The 26,135-nt window shown below is 43.1% G+C and overlaps 1 protein-coding gene across 2 annotated transcripts in view; it reads left to right on the top strand.

The window, feature by feature from the left end:
* The window catches only part of LOC124606267 (centrin-1-like), a 136,471-nt gene that overhangs the window by 85,440 nt on the left and 24,896 nt on the right, over nucleotides 1-26,135 (top strand). For both annotated transcript variants that reach the window (XM_047138246.1, XM_047138247.1), the window contains exon 3: nucleotides 14,326-14,407. In XM_047138246.1, the coding sequence (XP_046994202.1) occupies nucleotides 14,326-14,407 (82 nt within the window). The remainder of the gene's footprint in view (nucleotides 1-14,325; nucleotides 14,408-26,135) is intronic.

Here is a 26,135-nt window from a genome sequence, read left to right as displayed (position 1 = left end):
AATCCTTGCTGGTTATGTATCAATGGATCATTTTCTTCAAGGTATTTCAAGATTATTATTATCATCTTGAAGATTGCAGTGACCCAACCTTTAAGAAAACATTCAAACTAAAACAGTCTTTGATTGTAAGTTTCTTTATTGAATTCAGTTACCAGTCGTCGTCATCATCATCATCATCAGATTCATCTGTCTCCTTAAACTTAATAAAAGAAACAAAATTTGTAACCATGATTAGAACTGTTATAAGATATAAAGCACGATGATACTATGATGAACATGGTAATACTGTAATGAACTTGATAATACTGTGATGAATGCTCATGACCCACAATGTAGGGCTGTCATTAATACAGTGAATTTTTGTCCAAATTGGCATAGCCAAACAAAGACTGGGAAATGTACAAACAAGTATCAAATTGATCAGTGTGATGATTAGTTTTGAAAAAAAGCATTCAGTAAATTTAAAGTAATCATGCTAATTTAAAAAATCTTAATTAATGATTTGAGAGAAAACTGATATATTTCACAAACTTTATTAGTTTCTCCAAGTGCCAATTCCACAACTATTTGTTGATTTCATGGTAAACCACACCAGTTACTGGTGAGAACTTTATTGAGTCCACTGACGGTTTTAGCTTTTATATTAGGCCATTTTCAAGTATTTCTGAAAAATTATGGTGTAGAGAAACACCAGCCCAATGATAAAACTACAAATCAGATTTATTTAAAATGTTACATGCGTAATGCTTCTCACTATAATACCGGGCATGTAATATCTTAAATCCACCTGGCTTGTACTTTTATCATTTGGATGTTGTTTCTCTACAGCATTATTTTTTAGAAACTCTTGAAAATGGCCTAATATAAAGACCGAAACTGCTAGCGGACTCAATAAAGTTCTTGGCTGCAACAGCAGCAATTTTTCATCAAATTTTACAAACAGCCTCTGCTAGCAATGTAAATGAAGTGTCAAGAGGTTCACGTCTTCATGAACTAGTTATTTTACGCATAAAAGGATAGATTGCTACTCACCATAAAGATGACACTTTGAGTTGCAGACAGGCACAACAAAAAACTGTTACACACTGAACTTTTGGCCAAAGCCTTCTTCAGAAAAGAAAACACACATTCACACAAGCAAGTACATCTCATGCACTTATGATTGTCATCTCTAGCAGCTCAGACTAGAATGCAACTGTGATGATGGGGCAATCTAGAGTGGGGCAGCGAGGGGAGTGGGATAGTAAGGTACGTGTGGAGGGAGAGTAGAGAACTGCCTTTCGGAGTGTGCAGAGACTAGATGGAGGCTTGAGAAGACTGCCAGGCACAACGTCTGGAAGCTGTGGTGCAGGGAGGTGGGGGAAGGGAGGGAGTATAAACGTAGAGGAGAAGGGTTGGGCAAAGACAGGCATGTGCATTGGCAGAGGGCAAGAGAGCAGCATACAGAGGAGGTGAGGAGACCTGAATAGGGAGGACATGGTAGGATAGAGGGGGCTGAAACTGTTGGATGAAGAGTGTGGGGACAGTGGATTACTGTAGTAGGTTGAGGCTGGGATAATGTGGATGCAGAGAATGTATTGCAAGGATATGTGGCAACACTGACGTGCCATAACATCTCTGGCACGCAAAAACTCTTTGGGGGCCAAGGCAGCCATTATGTTCTGTCTATCTCATACTTTCGATGTGTAATGATGTACATCTGAAGTGTGACAATAAATGTGCTCATTGTTTTATCAAGTGGATCAACGGGGTGTTATTTATAACGATAAGGACCCAAAAACCCACATTGGTGACCCCAATGACAGTTTGTGATGCTCTTCCCGTGTTCTATGTGAGTTCAATAACAATAACAATCATGTGTGTATGAGTGAACTGCCTGTATCGTCATGTGGCCTACGCAACGAGGTGTACTGCCGTACGATTTCTATAGTCAGATCCGACCTTGCCACCCACCTGCACTATGCATGGACTCTATACATTGAACATTTCGAGGCCCTCCAACCTGCGAGTGGATTGCAGTACCACAGTACTCACAGACAACGCGTATGTACCCCCCGCCAACTTGCCTCAAGATCGTTTTTTCGAACATACAGGACAAAGTGTGAAAAGAGATCTGAACGTTCCACCGCTAATGTCGCACGCTCAGAGGTGTGCAACCCGCTCAGAACTTTGCACCAACTTTCGGAGCACTGCCACTAAATGGCTGCTACATCATTCGCGCCGCGAATCAGTTCCGTGCCTGGCTACGCACAGCCTCAATTTTATGATCGAACTGAACAGTGTATAGTGAATGTGACCTCTCCTAGTACCTCACCCACTTTTGCTAGACATCAGACAGCAATAACGACCGATCCGAGGGGTGAAACAGTTTACGGGCTCCCAGGCCTACCCCCCCCCCCTGCAGACGCCATATTGACTGCTCCCACACCTGTGGCTCTTACACACCCAGTGGTCGTGGATTCCAAACCAACTAAGTTACCTAAACTACCGACTTTTGCAAAAACGCAGCCCAACACATGGTTTGCGTTAGTCGACTCTATTTTTGCCACCACAGGCATTGACTAAGAAGAATCATGCTTCGTGTGTTTGGTGGGACATTTGCATGACCATTTGGATTTGATTAGCAACACTGTGATCAGCCCGCTGCCTTCACCGAAATATACGAAGGTGAAAAGACTCATTTGTGAAAGACTTTCTCGAGCTCCAGACGAGATTATTCATCATATCATTCACGAGGAACACCTGCACGACCTCACCCTATCGGGACTATGGTGATGATCCGCACCCTCGCACCTATGGATATGCTACCCGATACAGCGTTATGGTCAATGTGGCTTGTCAAAATGCCGGAAGCATTACAACTGCAGCTCCTGCCACTCACCAACAGCACCTTGGATGAGAAGCTTTCGGTTGCGGATCAAGCTTTCAGGATTATTAACAGGCGAGTGCACAGCATGAAGAGTGGGGGTAGCGATCTCAAAAGCACGCCACCCCCTCCTTCCCCCTACAGGATTCGGGCGAGCTCACTTCCTCAGCACTCACGCTACGACAGTGGTGACGTCTGCCCGCCGTCGCAGGGAACCAGATACAGCCTCCACGACATCCGCCATGACAACCGACACTGCACTGCAGTGCTCAACAAGAGACACAGCCGACACCAGGAGCTCTACATCACCACCGCCTAACGCAGCCTGGCCGCTGTGTTGGTTCCATGCCAACTTCGGCGACACAGCCAGGAAATGCTGCAGCCCTTGCGCGGCATGAAACACAGCTCATGAGGCGCCGTAGGAGGAGCGTCTCGCTCACAGGAAAAAAGACGCCTTACAGCAGCAACAGCATCTAACACGGTAAGCACCGACAGTTGTCTGTTCGCTCTTGACCTCGTCTCAGGAACTAAATTCCTCGTTGACAGTGGTGCTGATATGAGTGTAATACCCCCAGCTCTCGCACCTACCATGTTAACTTCCTCGCCCGGACTGTTACGCGCAGCTAATGACTCTCATATCGAAGTGTTAGGTACGGCGCCTTTAACGCTGAAACTGTCAAAAGACTCGAAGTTTTCGTGGACTTTTCATGTGGAACAGGTGACTTGTCCGCTCTTAGGCATTGACTTTCTGCGACACCACAAATTATCGCTAGACATTCCGTGAAGTACATTAGTCCACCAACCTTCGCAAAAGACTATCGCCCTTATGGCGACCGCGTCTGTATCACCTATTTGGTCAACAAACATTGACATTTCATTAATGCAGACAGAATGTGCTCTTCTTGCGGCATGCTACTACGATGACAAGAAATCAGTGAACTCAAGCAAACGCAGGCCAAGCTCACCTCCCTTATCAAACGTACCGAACAGACATTACAGAGCACGAAATCCGAACTCGTCTCACTTCGAGTTATTTGCTCTTCACACAAACCGGCGTGTGCTCAAATCATTGACCCATTGCACGAGTATTCGAACGCTAATGACGCACCCCGCACGCGTAGCATGTTATCATTCACAAGCGGCGCATGTCACAAACTCAATACAACTGAGGGCCCTCCAGTCAGACACCGGCCACGACGCCTGAATCCACACGAACTGAAAGCGGCGAAAGCAATCATCTCGGACCTATTAAAAGCAGGCATTGCACGCCCATCCTCCAATGACTGCTCGTCACCGATTCACCTCACACCAAAGAAGGATGGTTCCTACAGACTCTGTGGCGACTACAGACGTCTCAATGACTGCACAATCATGGACAATTATGCAGTACCGAACATTCAGGACTTGGCTTCTCAGTTGGCAGGCGCTAAAATTTTCAGTGTGGTAGACTGTGAGAAAGCGTATCACCAAATACCAATGTATGAACAAGATATCCCTAAAACAGTCATCACCACACCCTTCGGCCTCTTCGAATACATTTACATGCCTTACAGATGGAAAAACGCCGCCCAAACCTGGCAGACGTTCTTAGATACAGTGCTACAACCCCTACCTTTCTGCTACGCGTACCTGGACGACATTTTGATCTTTTCTTCCTCTCGGGAGGAACACGAGCTTCACATCTGGGCGCTGTTTGACACATTACAATCCCACGGTGCGATCGTCAATAAAGACAAGTGCAAACTGAGACAGGATTCTGTTGTTTTTCTGGGACACACAGTTTCAGCCGATGGTATCCGGCCCACACAAGAGAAATTAGACATTATCAAACAGCTGCCAATACCAGAAACAAACCATGAACTCCGCCAGTTCTTAGGAATGATCAATTTTTTCCGCCGCCACATTCCAAGAACAGCCGAACTACAGGTCCCCCTCACAGACGCACTGCGCAGGCCACAAATGACAGGTGCATGCCGTGGACAGAGGTCATGCGTGCGTCTTTCAAAAAACTCAAAACCGCACTCACGGAAGCCATCACGCTTACCCATCCACACCCGGATGCAACACTTTCGCTCACCACGGACGCTAGTGAAATATCTATCGGCGCAGTACTTCAACAACACAGAGGAGAGGTGGTGCAAGCTCTTAAGTTCTTTTCAAAAAAACTTTCTCCCCCTCAGTGCAAATGGTCTGCTTTCGACAGAGAGCTCTTAGCTGTCTAAGAAGCCATTAGATATTTCCGCGAAGGTGTCAAAGGACGCCCCCTCACAATCTTTACAGACCACAAACCTCTCACCCAAGCACTCACAAACCCTGCAGCCGACCCACCTCCTAGGAGGTTCTGTTATTTCGACCTCATTTCACAATACACAACTAATGTACAATACGTTCAAGGATCTGACAACATAGCCACTGATTATTTCTCCCGGGTCTCAGGCATATCTTCCTCGATCGACTTTGATGCCCTTGCTCGAGCGCAAACAAATGATGACTCCTTGGTGAGCCTTTTATCTGACAATAGTCACTCTCTGCGCCTGGCGCGCAAGACGGTCCCCGGCACATGCTCAGAGCTATGGTGTGCCACTTCCACTGGTGTGCCACGCCCCCTCGTCCCCTCCTCTTTGCGTCGCTCGGTGTTTGATGCATTGCACAGTCTCGCCCACCCAAGTATTTGCGCAACTACGCGCATCATCGCCAAGCATTTCATATGGCCTTTGCTTCGCAAAGACTGTCGCAACTGGTGTCGCACTTGTATTTCGTGCCAGCGGTCCAAAGTCGGACGCCACTGCACGCCTCCCTCAGGCATCTTCCGTTTTCCTTCTGGCAGACTCCGCCACATCCACGTCAACATTGTCGGCCCCCTTCCCCAGATGGATGGTTACCGATACTTGCTTACTTTTATCGACAGAACAACTAGATGGGTCGAGGCAACCCCTCTAGCTGATATTTCGGCTGAAACAGTCGCCAACGCTGTCCTCTCCACATGGGTCGCACATTTAGCTGCCCAAAAACCATTACTACAGACCAAGGCCGTCAATTCGAGGCTGTCCTCTTCACAAAAATGTGCGAGCTTTTTGGCGTCGGCTGCATTCGCATGACAGCCTACCACCCCCAATCAAACGGCTTAGTGGAACGATGGCACCGCACATTAAAGACAGTGCTAATGTGCCATGAGGAACGGTGGTTACACGCCCTCTCGTGGGTACTTCTAGGCCTCTGTTCTGTATATAAAAGTGACCTGCAGTGCTCGGTGGCTAAACTGCTCTATGGCGAGCCGTTGACCCTACCAATCGAATTTGTCGAGCCTTCACCGCTCCAAGATACCATCGAATACCCCCGTGCTAATCGAGAACATACGACAGACGATACGAGTGCAGAGAGCATCCGCTCCGAAAGCACACACTCTGCCTAAAACATTCGTGCACCAGCGGTTAGACACATGTGAAGCTGTGATGATTAGGGACCATACAGTGCGCGCCGCCCAGCAACCCCCATACACTGACCCTTACAGAGTACTTAGGCACTCGTCGAATACTTTCGACATCTGTATCAAAGGCAAACTCTCGGCAGTGTCAGTGTCTCAACTCAAGCCAGCGTGGGTCACTGCAGACAGCAACACCTCCAGCGACCCGACACCACCGACCACGACGGATGACGACCTCCACACTGCCACCTCCTCAATGGACGACACGCCTGCCATGCCCCCTTCCTCAACGCCGGGAACCCTCACTGGGCAGAGTCCGGGGTCCACAAATGATTCTCTCTTAGTCATCCACGCTCCTCCCCGCTCCGCCGACAATGACATCTTCCAACTTTCCATTCTCCACTCCTCACCGATCCCCAATTCCTTAGATCCTTCCCTCATTCAATCTTTCATTGACCCCACGGGGACACTGTACGTGTTGTACCCCGTGTCTCCGTCTATTGCCCCCACACCCTCTGTCACCTCATGAACCAATCGCCGCATACTCCCACTGGTGTGGCACCATGATTACATTTTTCCATCCAAAAGGGCTCGAACCCCGGCCCCGCCCCGCCCAGTTCACCCTCCAGACGGCACGACACCTGCACCCTCCCCCCACAAGAACCAAAGCCTCGTGCTCCACACTGCTGAGGGGAGGAGGGGGGGGGGGGCTCTGTGGCAACACTGACGTGCCATAACATCTCTGGCGTGCAAAAATACTCTGGGGGCCAAGGCGGCCATTATGTTCTGTCTATGTGATACTTTCGATGGGTAATGACGTGTAATGAAGTGTGACAATAAATGTGCTCATTGTTTTAACAAGTGGATCAACAGGGTGTTATTTATAACGATACGGACCCAAAATCCCACAGATAACTCCCGTCTGTGTAGTTGAGAAAAGCTGGTGGTGGAGGAGAGGGTCCAGTTGGCCCGGGTTGTGAAGCAGCCATTGACACCATGCATGTTACGTGCAGCTGCATGTTGTGCCATAGGTTGATCTACCACGGTCTTGACCACAGTTCAGCAGTGGCCATTGATACTGATGGGCAGCTATTTGTTAGTAACTCAAATATAAAAAGCTGTGCAATCATTTCAGTAGAGCTTATATATGACATGGCTGCTTTCACAGGTGGGCCAGCCTCTGATGAGGTAGGATAAGAATGTGACAGGACTGGCACGGAAAGTGCTGGGCAGGTGGATTGGGCAGGTCTTGCAACTGCGTCTTCCAGAGGAATATGACCCCTGTGGCAAGGGGTTGGGATTGGGGGTGGCACAGGGATAGACTAGGTTGTTGTGGAGGTTGGTTGGGTGATGGAACCCTGCTTTAGGACGGGTGGGAAGGATTTTGGGTAGGATGTCCCTCATTTCAGGTAATCAGAAATCTGACAAATGATATGATTTAGTTGTTCCAGTCTGGTGTAGTACTGGGGGCACTTCTTTGTAGCTGATTCTTGGGGGTGGGAGGATTGGAACACAACCTACGACCAGCTTAGAGAAATAAGTGGTGACACTTTCTGCAGGACCAGACCATCATTTTGCAGGACAATGCTCAAGCACGTACAGTGCAACCTGTTATTGATTTGTTTGATTGATGGGGCTGCTAAGTGCTATATGACCTACTGCACTCCCCTGACTTAAGCCCTCATGAGTTATCTAGATTTCTAAACTGAAGGAAACACTTCGCATTTGCTTCAGAACTGCTACAAATTCGTCAGGCAATAGACAGCGCCGCTCGAACTGTCAACACAAATGGCACTTCTAAGAGTATCCTACGACTTCCACATCACAGGCAACAGGCTATACACAATGCTGGTGACTATTTTGAAGGTCAGTAAAACTTTGAAACACATATCTATTTTGTGTGAGCTGTAAATAAATAGTTGCCACTATTAAAGTTCCAACCCTCATATTTATTGTCAGGGGCATGTTAGTTATGGATTAAAGAACATTTGATGGAGTTAAAAAATGAGAGGAACTGTATATAGTTCCAACAGAAAACCCAGCTTTATCTGATCTAAGTGAATCTGAAGACTCTGAATACAAAGTTTTGGCACATTTTAGTGATGATGATCCAGACTATTTTCCAGAATACAGATCTTGATTCCATAAGCTACTGATACGAGAAACCTATTCTGATTCAGGAAGTGAAATTGCAGAAACTGAGCACATAATAGAGTCATCATCACTGAAGTGCTACTCAGGTGAAAAAGAAAATTACAAAGACAGTCACCTACATGTGGGTAACGCAGATCTAACTGCCAGAGCAGATGGTCTCTCTCCCATGTTTTATAATGAATACAATAGACCTGTGAATTATTTCAAAAGCATCTTAAATTCAGAACTAATTAACAAAATGGTGCAAGAAATGAACTTATACTCTGTGCAATGAACCACCATATCAGTAAACACTAACCAAAGCGAAATGGAACAATTTTTCATTTTTCTGTTATGCATGGGTCTCGTTTCCATCCCTTCATACAGTGACTATTGGTCTCTATCAATGAATTGTGAAAAATTCGCCAATATTTTCAGTTTGAAGACCTTTCTGAAACTCCGTCAATTCCTGCATTTTAGAAACAATAAAAATGCTGTGAACTCTTCTGACAGACTTTTCAAAATAAGATCTGTTCTTGAGTCAACTGTAGAGAACTTCTGTGGACAGCAACAAGAATCAGAATTTTCTGTAGTCGAGATGATGGTTCTGTATAAAGGTACAAGAGCAGCTAACTTGTTCTAATACATTCAAAACAAGCCACACAAGTGGCGTTTTAAGATTTTTGTTTCTGCTGGTGTGTCTGGAGTTGTCTACTATTTTCTTCCGTATACTGGCAAGGGAATGATAACTGATCATCCTGATGATGAGAAAGTATTTGGAAGCAGAGGACCAGTTGTGATTACACCTTTCAAAAGTATTCCAAGTTATATTTCTCCAATAATATACTTTGAAAATTTCTTTTGCAGCCTTGAACTTATAGTAAAAAAATCTAAACTTTGGCTCCATGGGTACTGTGAATAAATAACCATCCTCCAGAAGGAAGTGGAAAATGAAGTCTCATGCTTCTTGACAGAGTGTAGGGGAACAATGAGGGAGACCTGCTCCGCTGTACTAGGCAAGGTCTTAATGGAGGTGGTTTGCTGTTGCCTTCCTCTGACCGTAATGGGGATGAATGATGATGATGAAGATGGCACAACACCCAGTCATCTCTGGACAAGTGAAAATCCCTGACCCTGCTGGGAATCAAACCCAGGACCTTGTGCTCGGGAAGCGAGAGCGCTACCACGAGAACATGAGTGGCGGACATCCTCCAGAAGACTAGAAGAAAATACTGAAACAAAGATGAGGCAGCTACAACTATAGGAAGGACACTCACTTGGCCCTCATGTTGGTAAGACAGGCAGACAATAAAGTTGTGACACTTGCAAGCTCATTTTGTGGTATCCGTCTACTCTCAGCAGTACTGCTTGTATGCTGATAGAGCTCTATACTGTACCGATGAAAACTGGTTGTTGGTACTGGGATTGTTCGGGTTTGTGCTAGACCTGAGTGTTGTAAATATCAAAGAGAATCTCGGGACAAGAAAACCTCACTGAAGTCTTTCAGGGCAGACATTGCTGCCAATGGTTTGACATTTGCAGGGAAAAGGATAGTAGGAAGGCCCTCACCACAAAAGAGGAACTGAGTGAGATGGTGAGTTGTTAGCATACTGGATTCGAATTCGGGAGGACAACAGTTCAAACCCACGTCCAGCCATTCTGATTTAGGTTTTCTGTGATTTCCTTAAATTGCTTCAGGCAAATGCCAGGATGGTTCCTTTGAAAGGGCACAGTAGACTTCCTTCCATAATTCGATGGGACCAGTGACCTCACTGTTTGGTCCTCTCCCCCAAATCAACCAACAAAAGAAGAAGAGGAAGCCAACAGTTCCAACTGTAGTACAAGGTGTTCGATATGATAATATGGAGCATTGGCCTATATATGGTCCCAAATATCATAGTCAATCAGGATATTCTACAGTGTTATGTTCAAAATGCAATTTAGTATTGTGCTTTGTAACAAAGAGGAACTGTTTCAAATATTTCCATTGCAAGGACTAAAAGGGAAAGCAAAATAGTTCTATTATGTAGCAGGAATGTATAAAAGTGTTTATCAATTTAAATCATACACCTAGATTAAACCTTTTGCTCGATATTATGATTGGAAAACACTTTTTTCTACAAAATGTATGTTTGTATAAAATAAGAATAAGTGTGATCTTACAAGCAACATTTCATAATTTTGGTAATTTTTATCAAAAAAATCTAAAACAAACTGAATTGTATTTCTTTAAGCACAAAAATAGACAGAAGCACTGAAAAAAATTTTGTTCTCTCCATTTACCAAATAGAGGGTTAAGGCACAGAATGGGGCTGGATTTTAGCCAGGGAAAGGGTTACTTTTCGGAACTGGTGCAGGAAGATGGAGCAGTGGTCCATTTTGGCAGAGATGGCATTGGAGAAACAGTAATGATGCAGAAATGGGCAAATGAAGATGTTAGGTGTTTGTGAGGGGAGCCGGGGATAACAAAAAAATACCTACAGACACTCAAAGACATGAACAAATATGTAAAAAACATACAAACTCCATATTGCCACTCAAAATCACAGTTCTATTCCGGTCCGAGCTACTAAAGATGGCAGTCATATATATGTGAGGTGTTCTTGCTTGCGTGCATGTGTTCTTTTCTGAAGAAGGTTTTTGCTGAAAGCTATATGTGTAACAGTCCTTTCACTGTCAGTGTGTCACCTTTACGATGGGTAGTAACCTACCCTCTTTCTAATACTATTAAACTTACATTTTTGTGATATTTAACGGTCAGAATGGTTTCCTTCAGATCAAATACTGAATGCAGGACATTTTGAGAACAGAAGATGCTAGGAAAGCAAATGAGTTGTCAATAAAGTCATGCTTTCTGAAAACTAAAAAATTAAATAAATTTTGAATAGAATTATTCTAATATTTTGTGAAACGATTTGTCCAAAAGTAAGAAATATAATAAATTAGAGAAATATACATATCTTCATTATCCACCATAGTGGATTATGGATGAACAGAGCCACATATTTTAATTACAATAAATAAATCAGCCTTGGGCTACATTTATTGTGCTACAAGTTTTAGTGTATGATTGACTTCAAGACTTCATGCCTCATTGTCAGATACTTCTTTGTACAGCATCTAATCAACGGTTACATGTTAATTTCACAATTCACACAGGTTACCATCTGAAATACTGCAATCACACCCCACATTCACAAACACCATGCAAGTGAGTGCGAGAGACAATGCATACATACACTGATGAGTGAAAACATTATGACCAGCTGCTTAATAGCTTGTTTGTCTGTCTTTAGAATGAAATACATCACTGATTCTGCATATCATGGATCCAACAGTTTGTTGGTAGGTTTGTGGAGCTATGTGGCATTAGATGTCTATGCACAGGTCAAGTAATTCATGTCAATAATGGGCCATTGGTTTGCGTATGCGGTGATGGCATCTGAAAGCAACCCAGATGGCTTCCGTAGGATTTGCGTCAGGCGAATTTGGTCACTGAGACACCAACATGAGTTCACTATAATGCTCTTCAAACCATGGCATCATGGATCTGGCTCTGATACAGGGACAATTATACTGCTGAAAGATGACATTGCCATTGGGAAAGACATCAAGCATGAAGGGATGCAGGTGGCTTGCAGCTGTCAGGCGTGTCTTCAATTACTACCACAGGTCCCATGCAGGCACCGAAGCATGTCTGCCATAGCATAATACTGCTCCCACTAGCCTGCGTCTGTTGTATGCTGCCCTTCTTGAGCTGCTGTTCACCTCAGTGGCAGTGTTTGTGGAGACGATCATCAACCTAGTGTAGCAAAAATGTGATTCACTTGAAGAGCCAACACAGTTTCATTGATTGATGGTCAAATCCTGATGGTCCCATGCCCATTGCAATCACAACTGATTATGTCATTGGGTCAACATGTGAACACTTAGGGGTGGTCTGCTGTGCAGTTCCATGTTCAACAAGGTACGGTAACAGTGTGCTCCGGAACCCTTGTGCATGCACCAGCATTGTGCTCTTTCAGCAGAGATGCCACAGATCACCATCTATCCTACTTTACAAAGCAGACAAGCTTCTGAACCACTTGGTCTGTGAAGAGTCATGGATGTCCAACGATTTAGCACCTAGTCATAGTTTCACTGTCCTTCTAGCTCTTTCTGTAGATGCTAGACGCTTTCAACAGTAGCAAGTGAACATTCGACCAGCTTCACCATTTTTGTGATACTCGTTCACAGGCTCTACATAGTAATAATCTGCCCTTTGCCAAAGTCATTTATTTCAATGAATTTCCCCCATTTGCAGCCTGTATCTTCACTAGGGTGATCCCTGGTCCATGTATGCTCCACTTTCATACTTTTGTTACCATGTCACGTGCACACAGTGCCACCAGGCGGTGTCCAGTGTTGTGGTGAGTAGTGGTCATGATGTGTTGTATCTTTCCCACCAGTGTAGTGTGACTGAATGGTGTTGCAGACAGTATTTCAGTTGACAACCTGTTTCAGTTGGGACATTAACACGTAAGTGACTATTAGACATGTACAAAGGTGCATCTGAGTGTGAGACATGAAGTCTTGAAATTGATTATACAATAAAACTTGTAATAATATAACTGCATCTTGAAATTCTTTTATTAATTCTTTTTAGATTACAGAAACATTTAACACACCTCTCAAACAATTCTCAAAATCATGTACAGCAAAAAATTGCATCAGACGTTGGTATAATCTGTTTTATTTCTTACTTTTAGACAATCACTTCACAAAACATTTGGCCATTTTTTCGCATTTTTTTTTTATTCACTTGGATGCCAAAGAACTTCCCACATGGAGCCTCATGCAGTGTATGCCGTTGATACCTATTTCTGGTACTTGTAAGTAATTTTTATTTGCCTGGAATTTCATTATCTGAACTTATGTATGTTTATGAGTTAAACTGTTACCTGTGGACAACTTGTAAGGACATTCCATTATTTTTCTGGATGTGATTGGGTCCTTCCTCAGTATTCTTGGGTCATATCTGAGGTAAATCTTATGTACATCAAGACCACAGTACTTCATCCTTGCAAGGATTTTTGTTTCGCTAGTAGAATTTTGTGAGCTGCACATAGCCTATTTAAGATGACAGAAAAACCAATGGGTAAATTTTTCTTTACATCTACGAGAACTGAGTTTATGATATCATACATTGAGTTTTGAATAGTGAAGCCAAACTTAGCTGTTGTTGAAAACTTATTTTCAGAAAGATGGTTAAGTAATCAGTTGTAGGCTAACACTCAATTTTTTTAAAAAATATGGGAAGGAGGAAGATGGCTCTATAATTAGAGATCACTTTTTTATCTCCACCTTTTAAATGGGTGTTACTACTACAGCCTTTCAGGAAAAACACTCAACTTGGTTACAAAGATAGGTAAGGGGGCCATTTCCAAGTTTGCAAAAGATTTCAGTAATTTGGCTGAAATACCATCATAGTCAGAAGAGATACTGTTTTCTTGTGATAAAATGATTTTTGTGGCTTCTCGGACAGATGATGTACCAAAACTAATGTCTAAGTAACTCTTATGGCTCTGCATTTGAAAGAGCTTTTTTGTCCATGTGTTTTCGATTACTATTCTGCTAAATGTGGCGGATGTAATTCAAAATCTGGGGAAAAGGTGTCTAATGTCAATGTTGGTTTGAACCATACAATCTGCTCATGTGTTCTGTTCATTCAGCCTCACTTCATTATCTGCAAGATATGTGTGTGTCCTTGTAATTATTTTCCCCCATTTTGGTTTACATTGGTGTGCTTAAATGTGTGAGACTGAATGTACAGCATGAGTTTGCATTAATTAAACATTTATTTCTACCTCATAGACATTTAAGATATACATTTTATAATGCATGCTTTTTGCACTCTGTTCAGATTGTTCTTAGGGCACTGGGTTTTGAACCACAGAAGGAAGAACTTAGGAAGATGATTGCTGATGTTGACAAGGAGGGAACAGGTAAGTATTCTAATAATTTTTGTATACTCTCTATACTAATCAACCAACTTAGTGGCATAGTTAAATTGTCTAAGGCATAACATTCTTTAAGAAAACTCCATTTATTCCCATAAATTTTTTTTAAACATTCCAATAACTTTTAAGTAAAACTCAAGAGGTAGATACAAACAGATTTACTTATCCATTCATTCATCTTCTGTGTACCGCATCATTAGAAAAGTTGTATTAATATCTGATTACTGTTAAGTAGCTACATATTACCTGTGCTTGCTTAAACTAAATTTTAGCTTATCTGAAACCACTATTTTAAAAAAGACTTTGTTTCCAGAGTTATATGGGAATTGTGATGAGGAGACTGAATGACAGTAAGCCTCCACACGAGTGTCAATATACCTTGTTTTCTAGTCATTTCGCCAGGTATATGTGGGAGGCAGTAACATGCTTCCTGACTCTTGTTGGGACATATGCTCTTGGAGCTGTAACAATAAACTTATCTTTGATGAACAATGCCTTCTTGTAAAGTCTGCTACTAGAGTTTGATGAGCATCTCCCAAACACCCTCAGCTTTGCTAAACAAGCTATCAACAAAATGTGCTGCAATACTTTTTATTGTGTTTATATCTTCCATTAAACACATCAGATAAGATTTCCAGACTGACGATCAGTACTCAAGACTCAATTGGATGAGTTTTGTAAGCCAAAAGACAGAGTTATGGGACAATATGGCCCCAATAGTAGGAATGGCAGAGGAGAGAGACTGACTGAGTTAAGCAATAAATTTCAGCTAGTAATAGCGAATACACTGTTCAAAAATCACAAGAGGAGGATGTATGCTTGGATAAAGCCCATAATTGGATTTCGTCATCATCAGATGGTGATTCTGAAATCAGTTGTTGGATTGTAAGGCATATCCAGGAGCAGATATAGGCCACAATTTAGAAATGATGAAGAGTAAACTAAAGTTTGACAGAACTGTCTGGAAGAATCTATTTGAAAAGGAATTTGACTGCACTACAGACTTGTTTTTGCGATCAAGTTTAGATTAGACTGATTTATCGTGTAACCAAAGTTTAACGAGTTCCTTTTAGCACTCATGTGGATGACCTCACACTTTTCATTATTTAAGGTCAACTGCCACTTTTTGCACCATTCAGATATTTTTCTAAATCGTTTCGCAGTTTATTTTGATCTTCAGATGACTTTATTAGTCGATAAACAACAGTGTCATCTGCAAACAACCGAAGACGGCTACTCAGATTGTCTCCCAAATTGTTTATATAGATAAGGAACAGCAAAGAGCCTATAACACTACCTTGGGGGACGCCAGAAATCACTTTTGTTTTACTCAATGACTTTCCATCAATTACTATGAACTCTCTGACAGGAAATCGCAAATCCAGTCACATAACTGAGATTATATTCCATAAGCACACAATTTCGCTACGAGCCACTTGTGTGGTACAGTGTCAAAAGCCTTCCAAAAATCCAAGAATACAGAAGAAAGAAAAAGAAAACTGAGGATCAGTTAGATCTGTATCTACACCTACGTACATACACCACAAGCCACCGAATGGTGCATGGCAGCGAGTACCCTGCACCACAACTAGTTGTTTCCTTTCCTGTTCCACTTGCTGATAGAGCGAGGGAAAAATTACTGTCTATACGCCTCCATATGAGACCTAATTTCATGTATCTTATCTTCTTGGTCCCTATGCATCAATAAATCTGTACCAAACTTTGGGTTTGCAGGCCTGGGTAACCAAGAAGGCTTCCTCTGGTACTTGATCATCGGGAGTATGTGGCTGAGGGACTGCGTCAGCTTTCAGACAACACCACATACAAAGTTTGCCAAGGTAATCCCATTCCTGATGTCCAGGCAGAGCTTCAAGGAATCCTCAGAACCTTAGGTCCCCTACAAAACCTTTCACCTGACTCCATCAACCTCCTGACCCCGCCAACACCCCGCACCCCTACCTTCTACCTTCTTCCTAAAATTCACAAACCCAATCATCCCGGCTGCCCCATTGTAGCTGGTTACCAAGCCCCCACAGAACGTATCTCTGCCTACGTAGATCAACACCTTCAACCCATTACATGCAGTCTCCCATCCTTCATCAAAGACACCAACCACTTTCACGAACGCCTGGAATCCTTACCCAGTCTGTTACCCCCGGAAACCATCCTTGTAACCATTGATGCCACTTTCTTATACACAAATATTCCGTATGTCCAGGGCCTCGCTGCGATGGAGCACTTCCTTTCACGCCGATCACCTGCCACCCTACCTAAAACCTCTTTCATCATTACCTTAGCCAGCTTCATCCTGACCCACAACTTCTTCGCTTTTGAAGGCCAGACATACCAACAATTAAACGGAACAGCCATGGGTTCCAGGATGGCCCCCTCGTACGCCAACCTATTCATGGGCCGCTTAGAGGAAGCCTTCTTGGTTACCCAGGCCTGCCAACCCAAAGTTTGGTACAGATTTATTGATGACATCTTCATGATCTGGACTCACAGTGAAGAAGAACTCCAGAATTTCCTCTCCAACCTCAACTGCTTTGGTTCCATCAGATTCACCTGGTCCTACTCTAAATCCCATGCCACTTTCCTTGACGTTGACCTCCATCTGTCCAATGGCCAGCTTCACACATCCGTCCACATCAAACCCACCAACAAGCAACAGTACCTCCATTATGACAGCTGCCACCCATTCCACATCAAACGGTCCCTTCCCTACAGCCTAGGTCTTCGTGGCAAACGAATCTGCTCCAGTCCGGAATTCCTGAACCATTACACCAACAACCTGAAAACAGCTTTCGCATCCCACAACTACCCTCCCGACCTGGTACAGAAGCAAATAACCAGAGCCACTTCCTCATCCCCTCAAACCCAGAACCTCCCACAGAAGAACCCCAAAAGTGCCCCACTTGTGACAGGATACTTTCTGGGACTGGATTAGACCCCGAATGTGGCTCTCCAGCAGAGATACGACTTCCTCAAATCCTGCCCTGAAATGAGATCCATCCTTCACGAAATCCTCCCCACTCCACCAATAGTGTCTTTCCGCCGTCCACCTAACCTTCGTAACCTGTTAGTTCATCCCTATGAAATCCCCAAACCACCTTCCCTACCCTCTGGCTCCTACCCTTGTAAACGCCCCCAGTGTAAAACGTGTCCCATGCACCCTCCCACCACCACCTACTCCAGTCCTGTAACCCGGAAGATGTACACGATCAAAGGCAGAGCCATGTGTGAAAGCACCCACGTGATTTACCAACTGACCTGCCTACACTGTGAAGCTTTCTATGTCGGAATGACCAGCAACAAACTGTCTATTCACATGAATGGACACAGGCAGACAGTGTTTGTTGGTAATGAGGATCACCCTGTGGCTAAACATGCCTTGGTGCACGGCCAGCACATCTTGGCACAGTGTTACACTGTCCGGGTTATCTGGATACTTCCCACTGACACCAACCTGTCAGAACTCCAGAGATGGGAACTTGCCCTTCAGTATATCCTCTCTTCTCGTTACCCGACAGGCCTCAACCTCCGCTAATTTCAAGTTGCCGCCGCTCATACCTCACCTGTCATTCAACAACATCTTTGCCTCTGTACTTCCACCTCGACTGACATCTCTGCCCAAACTCTTTGCCTTTACAAATGTCTGCTTGTGTCTGTGTATGTGCGGATGGATATGTGTGTGTGTGCGAGTGTATACCTGTCCTTTTTTCCCCCTAAGGTAAGTCTTTCCACTCCCGGAATGGAATGACTCCTTACCCTCTCCCTTAAAACCCACATCCTTTCGTCTTTCCCTCTCCTTACCTCTTTCCTGATGAAGCAACTATTGGTTGTGAAAGCTTGAATTTTGCGTGTATGTTTGTGTTTGTTTGTGTATCTATCAACCTGCCAACACTTTCGTTTGGTAAGCCACATCATCTTTGTTTTTAGATCATTTATATACATAGAAAGTAGCAACAGTCCTATCATACCTCCCTGGGGCATTCCTGACATTACTTCAGTCTCCGATGAACTCTCGCCACCAAGGAAAACATACTGGATTATATTACTTAAGAAGTCTTAGAACCAGTCACATATGTGGGAGCCTATTCTGCATGCATGTACCTTTGTTAGCAGTCTGCAGTGGGGTGCCATGTTGAATGTTTTTTGGAAATCTACAAATAAGGACTCAGCCTGTTGCCCTTCATCCTTAGTACACAGTATATCATGTGACAAAAGAGCAAGCTGGGTTCTGCACGAGCAATGCTTTCTAAAGGCCTGTTGATTCGTGGTTCATCTCTAGGAAATTTATTATACTTGAACTCAGAATATGGTTTAGGATTCTGTGGCAAACTGATGATAAGGATATTGGTCTGTAATTTTGTGGGTCTGTTCTTTTACCCTTCTTATACACAGGAGTCACCTGTGCTTTTTTCCAGTCGCTTTAGCACTTTGCACTGATCGAGAGATTCACGATAAATGCAAACTAACTAAGGGACCAGTGACACAGAGTACTGTTTGTAAAACTGAATTTGGGTTCCATGCAGACCTGACAACTTATTAGTTTTCAACTTTTTCAGTTGTTCCTCTGTGCCAGGGATGCTTATTGCTATATCATCCATATGGGACGCTGTGCGACAGTCAGATGATGGCTTGTCTGTATGATTCTCGGGCGTGAACAATTTCTTAAATGTGGGATTTAAAACTTCGGCCTTCATTTTGCTATTTTCTGCTGCCAAACCAGATTTGTCAATGAGTGACTGAATGGAAGCCTTAGACACACTTAAAGATTTTACATAGGACCAGAATTTTGTCAGGTTCTCTGCCAGATCTTTAGCCAAGGTGTGACGGTGGTAGCTGCTGTATGCTTCGCTCACAGATCTTTTCACAGACGCATGAATCTCTACTCATTTTGCCCATTACCCTTTGTGCATCCTCTTTTGAACCAAGAGTGCAACAGCCTTGCTTCCTCGGTATATTCCAAATTTTGTTATTAAACTTCAATGGGTCTTTTGCATCCTTAATCCACTTACTAGGCACATATTCATCCAGAGTACGATTTATAATCTGTTTAAACTTTGCCCATAATTACTCTATGGCTATCATTCTGGAACTAAATGACTGCAGTTCATTGTCTAAGGGAGATGCTAACAGCTGATTACCTACTCTTTCTAGCAGAGACTCTCCTAGACCTCTTGACTGATTTATTACCTTTTGTAATCACCGTTGCCATGATGACATCATGAGCACTAATCCCCAGCATTATACTGATGCCATCGATAAAGTCTGGCCTGTTTGTAGCTGCATGGTCCACAATACTGCCACTGTGTGTTGGCTGCCAAACTAGCTGCTCAAGACAATTTTCAGAAAATGAATTAAAAGTACTTCACAAAATTTTCTGTCTGTACCTCCTGCAATTAATCCATATATGTCCCAATCTACACTTGGTAGGTTAAAGTCACCACCAACTAGTACTACATGACCTGGGTATTTATGCAAAACTGCCCACAGACTTTAAAAAAATTGAATGACTCTAGAACTGTCACAGCGGAGTTGGGTGATTAGTAAAAACATTCAACCATTAACTTGGCTTCACCTAGACCCGTATGTGGGACCAGATAACTTCAATGTCTTTTCCATCCTTAATCCACTTACTAGGCACATATTCATCCGGAGTACGATTTATAATCTGTTTAAACTTTGCCCATAATTACTCTGTGGCTATCATTCTGGAACTAAATGACTGCAGTTCATTGTCTAAGGGAAATACTAACGCAGCATGTCATTCTCAATGGAGAGAAGTCTTCCGAAGTAAGAGTGATTTCAGGTGTGCCGCAGGGGAGTGTCATAGGACCGTTGCTATTCACAATATACATAAATGACCTTGTAGATGACATCAGAAGTTCACTGAGGCTTTTTGCAGATGATGCTGTGGGTATCGAGAGGTTGTAACAATGGAAAATTGTACTGAAATGCAGGAGGATCTGCAGCGAATTGACGCATGGTGCAGGGAATGGCAATTGAATCTCAATGTAGACAAGTGTAATGTGCTGCGAATACATAGAAAGATAGATCCCTTATCATTTAGCTACAAAATAGCAGGTCAGCAACTGGAAGCAGTTAATTCCCTAAATTATCTGGGAGTACGCATTAGGAGTGATTTAAAATGGAATGATCATATAAAGTTGATCGTCGGTAAAGCAGATGCCAGACTGAGATTCATTGGAAGAATCCTAAGGAAATGCAATCCGAAAACAAAGGAAGTAGGTTACAGTATGCTTGTTCGCCCACTGCTTGAATACTGGTCAGCAGTGTGGGATCCGTACCCGATAGGGTTGATAGAAGAGATAGAGAAGATCCAACGGAGAGCAGCGCACTTTGTTATAGGATCATATAGTAATCGCGAAAGCGTTACAGAGATGATACATAAACTCCAGTGGAAGACTCTGCAGGAGAGACGCTCAGTAGCTCGGTATGGGCTTTTGTTAAAGTTTCGAGAACATACCTTCACCGAAGAGTCAAGCAGTATATTGCTCCCTCCTACGTATATCTTGCAAAGAGACCATGAGGATAAAATCAGAGAGATTAGAGCCCACACAGAAGCATACCGACAATCCTTCTTTCCACGAACAATACGAGACTGGAATAGAAGGGAGAACCGATAGAGGTACTCAGGGTACCCTCTGCTGCACACCATCAGGTGGCTTGCGGAGTATGGATGTAGATGTAGATGTAGTGTCACACTCAGTTTCAACCTCAGCAGAGACAATATTTTTGTCAACTGCAATGAACACTCCCTGTCCTATGGAGTCTAATCTGACTTTCTGATAAACATTCCAAGACTCACTAAATATCTTGGAGCTGTTTCCTTCAGGTTTTAGCCAGCTCTCAGTCCCAAGAATAATTTGATGTTAAGAACTTTCCTGGAGGGCTGTAAATTCAAGAACTTTGTGATGAATACTTAGACAAAGTACTGACAAAATTTTTACAGTGAAAACTGTCTTTACTCTGAATGCAGTCTCATCTCCCTATGTGCTTATTGACTGGAAAATGTTCATGAGAGTACCTCAAACTACTGCCTAGCCTAAAAAACCCATGTGCACTCCACAAGTACTCTGCTACCTGAGTAGCTGCTTCTTTTGTGTAGTGCACCCCCGACCTATCAAGAGGAGTCCTACAAATCCCCCCCCCCCCCCTCCCCCCAACAATACCAGTCCAGAAATTTACAGCCAAGACCATCACAGAGACAACGAAGCCTTTGGTTGAGACCCTCCACTTAGCTCCGAACCAAATGTTGCTGATTAACTCTGAGAACGATGCTGCATATTGTGAGCTCTGCTTGCACTCTGCGTGCGAGGCTAGCCATCTTCACCACCTCCGCAAGTGGCCTGTAAGAACTGAGGATGGCCTCAGAATGTATGCAACAGGTGTCATTGGTGCCGATATGAGCCACAACTTGCAGACGATTGCACCCTGTATGCTCGACAGTCGCAGGCAAGAGCTCCTCCACATCTTGGATGAGGCCTCTCATACTGAGAGTTTATTGGTTTTCTTTACAACCCTGAACGCTATCTTCCTAAGGGGCTCCATAATGCACCTAACAGTGGAGGGCTGTAAATTCAAGAACTTTGTGATGAATACTTAGACAAAGTACTGACAAAATTTTTACAGTCAAAACTGTCTTTACTCTGAATGCAGTCTCATCTCCCTATGTACTTATTGACTGGAAAATGTTCATGAGAGTACCTCAAACTACTCAAGCTAGCAAACCCCTGCCCACATGTTCGTGCTTGGAACATGATGAAGGAATCGCCAGCTGCCCACTCACAGGGTGAACAGGCAAGGCCATAGGGCCAGCCTCCACATTGGCCTTCCATCTCAAGCAATGCAAATGTGTTGTGATCTGCCACTCACACTGTGGGTCCACCTCATCAGGTACACTAGAAGGTGCCTTGGCATAGAGCCCTTGGGCAAAACAAGCGACGCTTGAGGTCCCCTTGTGACACTCGAAAATGCCACCACTATATTGTGAGACAATATCCTGAAGGCGATTGATCACAGCCAAAACCATATTCAACTGTGCGTGAACTGTGGCCAGCTCCTCCTGTGTCTACACACAGCAGGCACACATCCTACGTGTCCTAGCAAAACTAACTGAAGAGTAAACAGTAAAAACTTGTTACTCTATTGAGACGTAACCAAGGGACGCTGATACCTCAATGAACTATGTAGCTGGCTGTTCAGAAGGAATGACAACTTAGCTACAGACTGCCTAAATTTACATTCACAGCTAAAGTGAGACCAAACTTCTTAAATACCAAAACACACTAGCAATTAAACAAATATATATAGTTTTAAGAAAATGTAGGATGAGCTAAATATGTTACTTGATGCCCTGGAGATGTCACAGGCGATAGCTGGCACCAAACTGAGCGGCTAACTATGCTGATAATGGTCAACAGTCTCAAAACAAACAACTGAATGACTACTGTGCTACTGACTAATTGAATATACACTTACAAAATGAGAAGTTAAGCTCTGAGAATCTGAGGCTAGAGATCTATTGAATATTTAGTAAATAGAGCAACTAAACTAGAAAGTAAACTCACTCAAGACAAAATATCGAAAAATATACAAATTCTTGCAACAAAAATGTATAGCATTACTAAAAACAGCTGAATTATCAGCTACTCTTCACTTTTCCCCAAAAGTAATTACAATAGCAGTAAACTAAATGATGTAAACAAATGGTATACAACTGATAAGCTGCTGCTGCTGATCTCTGTTCTGCTGAGAGATTCGAGGTCTACTGATCAGTTTGGCATTAGGAAATGTAAAGCCATCAAAGAGACAGTCCAAACATTGTGCTTTATAATGGAATCAAGATTTAAGAAAAATCAAGACTTGTTTACGAGATTTGTCTACCCAAAAAGAGCATTTGACAATGTAAAATGGTGGGAGATGTTTGAAATTTGCAGGAAAATAAGTATCAGCTATTGGGAAGGATGTGTCATTTATAATATTTACAAGAGCCAAGAGGGTTTGAGAATGGAAGATCAAAAATGAAGTGCTTGGGTTTCAAAGGGTGTAAGACAGGAATGTTGTCTTTCACACCTATTGTTCGATCTACACATCAAAGAAGGAATGCTAGAAAAAATGTTCAGCAGTGGGACTAAAATTCAGGTTGAAAGGATATCAATGATAAAGTTAACTGATGACATTGGTCTCCTCACTGAAAGTTGAGAAGAATTACTGGACAACTGACTGTAGTGAACAGTCTAATGAGTACAGAATATGGCATGACAATAAACCAAAGAAAGATGAGAGTAATTAGGAGTAACAGAAATGAGAGTAATAATAAACTTAATATCAAAATTGAAGACCATGAGATGGACAAAGCAAAGGAATTCTGATAACTTGGAGGGCAAAATGACACATGACAGACAAAGCAAGGAGAACATAAAATCAGACTAGTGTAGGCTAAGGGAGATTGCTTATCAAAAGAATTTTAGTAGCATCAAACTTTGGCCATAATTTCACAAATAAATTTGTGAGAATGTACATTTGGAATACACTATATGGAAGTGAATCACAGATTATAGGAAAACAATAAACAAGAATCCAAGCATTTGAGACGTGTTGCTGTAGAAGGATGCTGAAAATTAGGTGGACTGATAAAACAAGAAATGAGGTAGTTTTTCATAGAAGTGGCAAGGAGAGGAATATGTGGAAAACATTGACAAAGAGGAGGAACTAGATGGCAGGAAGTCTGCTTAGACATCAAGGAATAAGCTACATGCTATTTCAGGGAACTGTAGGGGTAAAAACTGTAAGAGAAGACAGACTTTGGAATACATGCAACAAATAACAGGACATTTGGGGTGCTAGTGCTACTCTGAGGTTAAGAGGTTGGCACAGGGGAGGAATCTGTGGCAGGCCTCATCAAACCAGAGGACTAACAATGAAAAGCCACTTTTTCATTGGTGACTTACTTAACTGACATTGTGGGAGCTCCATCTGGGATCCTTCCACTCGGCTCCAAACCAGAGGATTATGATCACTTCTGACTATGATGATGAAAATAGTGTGCTGTGCTTCCAAGCCACATGCAAGTGTATCTTTGTTCACCATTTCAGCCAACTATCTAAAGCAGGCTTTTCCAATGCTGCCCCATAGGCAGAAATTCCCCTCAGCTCACCCGCGTGCAGGTGCAGGAAGTATTGGCTAGCCACCAGGTAGCCCATATTCTGTGCATGCTTGAGCCACTTGGCCACCCCTGCTTGCAGGCACTCATCCACTGCACTAGGATCTCCTCAGCAGTTTGCTCAACCCCATCCACTTAGGCAGTCAAACTGGAGCAGCCTATAATCCAGAGAGCTACAACTTGCAGCCGATTGTATCCAGTGTTTTCAATATCTGCCAGCAGAGCATCTTACCATCTCTGATTAGACCTTATGGCAGTCTTATAGGGTGCACTCTGGCCTTCTGTTCCAACCTGCCTGCCATTTGCCTACGGGCTCCATTATTCACATAACGTGGGAGCTCTAAATGATCACCATACCCGTCTTCTGTTCTTGTCTGGACTTCTCAATAAAATGGGTCATTGACCTAACTGTGTGCCTCTCATCCTTGGGGGAGGATGAATGGGTAAGATCATGTGCATCAGAAGGCAAAGTGACTCTGAGATTTCCAAGGGACTCCAGAGATGCCACAGCTTTTGTCAGAGGCACTCCAATGATATTGCTGCCTAGAGCAGCAGTCTGAATCCTGTTGACTGTGAACAACACAGGTTCTGTTTCTGGACAGAGGGCAGTTCTCTTATGCTTGCACTGAATAAGCACAGTTCTCGTATATTTCCTTCTATGCAAAATTATGTAATATCATGAGAGCATGTACTGAACGAATCTTTCGGAGACTAAGAAACTAGCAGTTGGTTATAATCAGATACCAGATTATATGCATTTTCAGGTTGCATATGCATTTGCATATTTGGCTCCTTTCACTGGTCTCTAGCTTGACCTAGAACTGCGTGCAGTCACTAACCAAGAGCCACTGCCTAGTGAAATCATCACAGAAGAGGAACAGGAACAGGCAGACAGTCAGTGCTCCTGCACCCACACCCCCAGTTAATCCCTTCTGCTGTCATACCATACACATTGGCAACAATTAAATTAAACTACCCAAGCTTTAGTCACACATCCATTGTTTCAGTTTAGCTTTGTATTTGCTTGTGCACAATTGAATGTGTTTATGACTTGTAGTGTGTAACTTATGGTGCGCCATGACACCTGAAAAAAGAAGCATCGTTTCATGGACAGCTGACCATCCTGGAACATTTACGTATGGTGGAGTTGTTTTGTGTTGTCGAGTTTGTGAGAAAAACGTTTTGTGCAAAAAAAGTTTCAAATAGACCTGCATCTGAAGACATGTCTTCATATTGCAGGACTCCAGAAGAAAGGACCACAATAACAGCAAGCTGCAGTAGCAAGGATTTGTCCAAAGGTAACCAAAAATGTTGGTTTAACATAGATCTATGTAAAGCATTCATTGCAAGCAATATTCCTCTTCACAAACTTACAAACTCTCTCCTCAAAGGCTTCCTGCACAAATATTGCTTAAATCAAAATATACCAGATGAATCAACATTGCATAAAAATTGCATACCGACAATTTGTTCTGGAAGAAATACACAGTGAACTCAAGGACAGCATTATCTGGAATTCAG

Source organism: Schistocerca americana, chromosome 3 (genome assembly GCF_021461395.2).
Source record: "Schistocerca americana isolate TAMUIC-IGC-003095 chromosome 3, iqSchAmer2.1, whole genome shotgun sequence".
Lineage (NCBI taxonomy): Eukaryota > Metazoa > Arthropoda > Insecta > Orthoptera > Acrididae > Schistocerca > Schistocerca americana.
Note: the sequence above shows the minus strand (reverse complement) of the source record. Positions and strands in the feature narration are given on the sequence as shown.